We start from the raw sequence: 7,095 nt of genomic DNA on the forward strand, positions 1-7,095 counted from the left end.
ACATCAAAATCAGTTCCAAAAGTGTACAGATACAAAGATATATAATTTTAATACTTACCACAAGAATAGGAAATATAATATGGCCATCACCATCAAAATAATCTCCAAAAACAATTTCATCCACCAGGCCACGATACGACGCCAGTCTGGTAACCTACAATAAGATAAACAACCAAAATTTCAAAATTCAACGATGATTTATTTCCTTTGAAACTAGAAAGTTGCTCCTTAAAAACTGATCAATTGGTGAGTTTCTGAACTTCAGGATTCAAAGAATCAACAGATCGTTCAATAAAACAATTTGGAACAGAGTTAAAAACACGTTCTCTGTGTTGAAAAAATTCAAAATGGTGGAGGTGGGAAAATTCAAGGTTTTGATATCCCACAATTCCTTATTTTATCAAGATCCAAAAATTGTAATGTAATTTTAATTAGATTATACCTACTCACCCTGTCAATAAAATATAAACCTCCAAATATCACATACGGTGGATCAATAATGCAGAATATATAATGTATAATAATACCGGCACTACCTTGTGTTACCATATCAACTGTAGACACTGCTACATACGGTAACATACCAGTCTGAAATAACAACAACAATAACAACAACAATAACAACAATACATTGTGTTATACAAAAAACATTTTGTGATACAAGGGCTACAATACTATATATATTGTAATACAAAGCTACAGATTGTGATACAAGATTACAATATAATACATTTTGTGATACAAGGACAACTAGAGATACATATTGTTATACAAGGGCTACAATACAATACATATTGTGACACAAGGCTACAATACGATACATATTGTGATACAACTTACAAGAGCCACAATAAGTCAAGAAAGCTAAATATGTAACTTACCAAAATAAAGACAGTGGGTAAAACAGCAATACAAGATTCATATTGAGTAAAGGCAAAGGAAAAACAATATGACAGCATCAAATTAGCAGGTATAAAAAATATAAATAGTAGTATCAATGCCACGATAGCACCAGCAGGCGTCAGAGATGGTATCTGGAAATAAACAAAAAATATCGATAACAACTTATCTTTTCTTGTGAATATCATATATAAAAAAGACATACCCGTATAATTATAGAAATAGTGCAATAAGTTTGAGGTATATTTGAAGGAATTATGCGATTTTCAAACATATCTAGTACTTCTGAAGATAATTTAAGTATATTCGAGACCCAAATCAACCACTGACCTATCCCTAACGATAAACAAATAACACCAGAAGTTGGCTTACCTGCATGGCCAGGAAAAATATAATACAAATAATAGCTGGTATAGAGAAAACAGCAATATCAAATAAAAATGTCGTGCCCCAATACATATCAAATGTTATACCAGATACACGTAACTGGCTTCTTGTTTTAAACTGAAAATAAATAAGACATAGTCTAAATATATCAGCCTTGTACACAGAGTAAATGTTGAGTATTGGTGTGCAGTAAAAGTTTTTACTAAGATCTTGAACAGATCCAATATAATATCTCACTATCAGACAAATTTTACGAGGGTAAAAGGTTTATATGTTAACGTGGGCGTATAAAAATGGCACATCTGTCACTTTAATTCAAATGAAAGAAAGTAACACAAATGAAAACATATTTACCTGTTTATCCATTACAACGTTTGAAGCAAAACCAGCCAGTAGGATATTGAAGGCCAAGCCCAATATGAGTATAGTTGAAAATGTATTACCATCATAGGGCGGCTTGTTATCTAATCTAGGCCAAGGTAAGTTAACGACTTGTATACCATTAGGTGTACCCAGCAGGGTGTTAGACATCATATTGATTATAACAGGCAGGGAATATAGAGCTGTATCGTTGTATAAACATGTATAACTTAAATTCTGTAAATAAAAAACAATCATACAAAATTTCAAAGAGATATAGGGAATAGTTCCACACTGGCATAGCAGCACTGCCGCAACAGGCAAGATCACTGGAACATTTTGAATTGCTAACAAACTTTTATGAAATGCAAATCAAAATTTAACTTGATTAACCAAAACTGAAATTTGTTGTGATGGGAGTGCTTATCCAATTTTTCAATCTAAATTGACCCCTGCCCTACTCCCTACCATTTCCTTCTCCAAAACACCCCACCCCACCCCACCCCACTCCTCTCTCCATTGTTACAAAACTTACAGCAGATGGTACGTAATCTAAAATGTTGATACCAATCCAATGTGGTGCTATGGACATCAGGTTGGTAAAGGAATTATTGAATTTGTCAACATACTCCCCTCTGCCCCCTACTATTTCCCACTCCTTACCCCTAAATATAACCCCCCCAAACCCCCTCTCCCTTATAATAAAACTTACAGTAGATGGTACATAATCTAAAATGTTGATACCAATCCAATGTGGTGCTATTGACATCAAGTTGGTAGAAGAATTACTGATTTCATCAACATAGACTGAGGTTTGAAAATTATTCACTAAACTTTGGGTATTGCTAGAATCTAGAATATAAACAATGACTTGACAAATTAAACATTTAAAAAATTTATACAAAATTATTTCAAGCATATCTGGATAACTTTTAAAACAACATTATGGTTCATTTAGTTTCACGGATAAAAACATTTCAGTCTAGAAAAGAAGAGGGGTCCACGACCACCATTGTAAAGAGGTTTTCTAAATTTGCTATGTCTATCTTGGACGCTGATAGTATTGATTTACAAACGTCCAATTTTCAATCAGATGTCTGTGATTTCTGCAATTCCACTAAAACTAAGTGTTTGATGACGTCACTAATCGCGAAGGGCCTTTTGTGATAAAGTATATTTTGATGGCAGTGTCAACTCGCCTTTCGAACTTTTAAACGCAGATAATTCTGAACACACATTGATATGAAGGTTCAAATTGCGACGATAGGCTGTGAAAACTTTTACTGATTGGCTTAGCTAAAAAATCCCGTTTCTGAAACTAAAATAAATGGTGCCACTGTCCCTACTGTTTTATTTTTGGGTGTTTTTTGGGTCATAATGATATCAGGTATGGTTTGGTATATGGAAGAACAATTAGTGATTCTGTAAATATTGGTTTATAAATCATACTTACTGATAGTGTCTATAATCAGAAATTTCGGATTATTTGATGGCATAAATGGAGACTGAGCGTACACCGGTTTTATTGGAAACGATTCTGGTTCATCAGAAACAGTTTTTAAGTTGACTTTGTACAAAACAACACTTGTGACCACCAAGACTATAGGTATAATCATTTGAAACACGAACCCAACTCGGTTTCTTATGGCTATCAAAAACCTCAACTACAATAAACAAGATGAAATGGAATACATATTTCTACAGTATTTCACTCAAGCAGATAAACCCCAAATATATATTGTGTAATAAATTGTCTAGATGTCACATAATTTTCAAAATGGCCATTAAATAGGCTTCTTTATTGTGCTAGAAGAAAGTGCAGAATAGAGTGAATGATACACGAGTAAAGACAATCCCTCACGGATGAAAAAGATTCTTTTGCTTGATAAAATTCACTCATACAAAGCTATTTGGATAAAGTTAACCACATTCCCATGTACTCATCAATAAGGAATTGTAGTTTATACGACAATGAGTGGTTCAATGAAACTTTTTCACTATATTCCCCCATCAAACACTGTATGGCATTGTGCATTTTTGTTTGTACAATACAGTACAGAGATGTAAAAAGATTTATCATTTTATTGGCTCAAAACAATGCTGAGATCAAATCTTACCCATAATAAAGCCTTCATTCTCTGAGAACGTAAATCTTTTCCTTTATTCAGATTTAATGGTGATTTAGACGTCAAGTCTTCAGCGTCAGTAGAAATAACAACTGAGGTTTCAGCCAAGGCTGCCAAATTCTTCTTTTTTACGTCTTTTACATCACTTTCTTCAATACTGCCTTTAAAACAAAAAAACTTAGGGGGTTGAAAAACACAAAATTGGGGCTGTAAATTAGTTATGGAGGAGGCAGGGGTTATTGGTCACTGAAGTTGAGAATTATAAGGTTCAAAAGGCATAATTCAAATTGGAGAAGGCAGCTGCTTCCACCGCCTTTTTTGATTGGTTTACATTACTTGTGACCACTTTTGACCATTTTGTGTCAAAATTGACAACTAAATTAAAGAAGAATGTTGTCCAATGGTTGGTAGATGACAAGTTAACGTTTGCTTCCAGCGGATGCTGATATCGCAAACTATTGTTGTCCAATCATGAAGAAGACTAATTATCCAGATCTACATATTGAGCGGATTGCAGATTTCTATAGTTACCTAATTTTAAGAAAACTTCCTCCAAAGAAGTCATAGAAACACCATAACTTCGTATTCCTAGTTTATCAGCCGTAGTTTTACCTGTACCGTTCGACGTTTCCAGGGCATTAAACATACCTGTAGGGAAATAATTTTTAAAAATGCTGTGAAATAATAAGTTTTCATGGTTGCTCAATTTTGTCCAGGGATTCATAAGACACTAGGCTAGCCCCTCTATTGATCGGAGGGATCTACAAATAGCACATTCTAATGGGCCGTGGCTACAGAGGGATAAGGAGGGACAATGTACCCCTTGTGTTCTTGTTGCATATAACATGAGTAGAGATGATGATTTGGCTATAATCTAACTGTCAAAACTTGATAATTTGAATGACTGCAATTACATTTAAACTATTATACATTTTGACAGTAATATAGAAAGTGTTATGGCTTACCTCTTGCTATCTCAGAGTTCCTATCACTTCTTTTTAAAAGCCTGGAAGGGATTATATTTTAGAAATTTTGTGGCGATCTTGATAAAATGCTTGCTTACCTGAAAATTTATCAATCTCAGTCATTGGTACAGTATAGGACAATTCTTTACCATGTGATCTCTGTAATTCTACACCGTCAACATTTTGTTTTAATATCTCAGTTATTTCATTAACTTTACACACCTCGGGTTCTACTACCATACTGAAATTAAAACAAAATCAATACAAAGTATATCTGATGATATTATATGTGCTATTGTCTGTTAAATCAATCCATTTATGTTTGTTATGTAGTATGAAGCCATCTAAAACCAAATTAAAAATCATTTTTGATCTATTACGATTCAATTAGCTTGTTCATCTTAAAGGGACATTCCGTTTTTTCTGTCGGTTGAAAAAAGGGGAATGTCCCTTTAAGGTAATATTTCATGAACGTGGCCTCAAACATTTCCAGGGATAAGTTTCTCTGTGATTTTTCATTGAACCAGACGACCAAACACAAACCAAATCGCATATTCTGTTGCATAGGGAAGGACAGAACAATACTTATTGAGAAAATTTACTTACTTGAGATGATATCCGATACCAAATTTACTCTTCAAAAATAGAGAGGACCCACAACATCTCAACTGTCCTTTACTGATTATAGCTTTTCTATCTGTTTAAAATACAAAGTTTTTAGTCAAATTCATTGCGTAATTTCTTTAGTGTTTGCATCAGTTTTAGAATAATGTTTCCTTTTGTAAAGGGATCTATTAATCTATTTTTTTTATACTCCAGGCCACGTAACGATATTAGCTCTAGGATGTCCTAGGTTCTTATCATCTAAAATTGATTCTAGGATGTCCTAGCGCTAAGATCATTTTGAGAATACATGGCCTGCTCTATCTACAGTTTATCAATGCCTGCAGGTTTGGCCAACAACCAGCTGGTAGACATGATACTCGAGATACTTGGTTGTTAAATTCAGCTATACAGAAAGATCATAGCAGAAGACAATCATCATCAACTCTCTCAGGAAAAGTTCATATTACTAATAATCTTATTTTGATATTTTTGAAGATTGAAAGATTTTTACCAGCCAAAATGTCAGCTTCATCCATGAAATGTGTGGTCAACAAGATAACCTTTCCTTCTTTACTGTTCTTTAACAAGGACCAGAGTTGTCTTCTAGAGTAGGGATCCATTCCAGCCGTCGGTTCATCTAGTATAATAATCTAAAAATAAATAACAAATATTTCACTCTAATTTAAATTTGACATTGAAGGATCCATTTCTTGATTATGACAAATTGTCGGATAGCAAAGACCTTAGTAAAGCAATATGACAGCGTCTTTAGGTTTTGCTATCCCACAATCCTGTGTCGTTATCAAGAAACGAGTCATACATGTTATGCTCTGATTGGTTGAAAATTATATCATAAGAAATGAGACAGTGTTAAAAACTTGTAAGATTACAATGGAGCTGAAAAAATAGCAGAAAAAAGAAACAAAATCGAAATTTATCTTTGATTAGATTGTGTTCACCTACCTTGGGATCACCAATAAGAGCAATGGCTACTGATAATTTCCGTTTCTGTCCCCCACTTAAATCTTTCGAGTAGACTTCAGCCTGATCCGTCAATCCTACTTCTTTTAACGATCTCTCAATCTACATATTAACATAATTATCATAAATATGAGAAATTCAAAATATCATAGGCGTAGAGATCACAGAGTACAATTTGATGGTACACCGTGTTTCAACAATTAACAATATCATCATTAATAAACAAAAAAAAAACGGTCATCAGGCAGGCGTTTCTTGCAGTGTTGATGATCCAGATCTATTCTATTGACAGATGAGGAAGAGGAGCTCTTTAAAGTCAGGTACATGTCAGGAGTCTATGTAATATTGGAATATTTTCACCATTTCCTTTCCAAACTGTTCAGTGAGCTTGCTTGCTATCCATAAATCTTATAATCATTTTAAAATCACAAATAAAATTCACAATAAGAATAAAATAATACATTGAAATTTTCGCTTACCTCACTTTTTACGAGATTAGGTTGCACACCTTTAATACCAGCGAAAACCTGAAGATGTTCTCGACAGGATAGATCATCATATAATATATTATGTTGTGGACAAATACCAGCTGTAGCTCGTATCTTTTCTAAATCATTATTATTAGTTATATCCTGAAGGTAAACAAAAGATATCTTTGTGTTATGTGTAATATCAAGAATTTTTGCCAGTTATCAGTTGATAGACATGATTCTTGTGAACTTGCCATCCTTGTAAAATGTGGTTGTTTCTGTGACAGACAGTGAAAGCAG

At 33.6% G+C, this 7,095-nt stretch overlaps 1 protein-coding gene across 1 annotated transcript in view; it reads right to left on the reverse strand.

The window, feature by feature from the left end:
- Positions 1-4,789: 4,789 nt before the first annotated feature.
- Positions 4,790-7,095, reverse strand: part of LOTGIDRAFT_110141 (hypothetical protein) — a gene marked incomplete at both ends in the record, with an annotated part of 4,632 nt that continues 2,326 nt past the window's right edge. The window contains 5 exons of the mRNA XM_009047120.1: positions 4,790-4,979; positions 5,345-5,435; positions 5,856-5,994; positions 6,308-6,427; positions 6,805-6,957. Coding sequence (XP_009045368.1) covers positions 4,790-4,979; positions 5,345-5,435; positions 5,856-5,994; positions 6,308-6,427; positions 6,805-6,957 — 693 coding nt within the window. The remainder of the gene's footprint in view (positions 4,980-5,344; positions 5,436-5,855; positions 5,995-6,307; positions 6,428-6,804; positions 6,958-7,095) is intronic.

This window comes from Lottia gigantea (genome assembly GCF_000327385.1).
Source record: "Lottia gigantea unplaced genomic scaffold LOTGIsca_11, whole genome shotgun sequence".
Lineage (NCBI taxonomy): Eukaryota > Metazoa > Mollusca > Gastropoda > Lottiidae > Lottia > Lottia gigantea.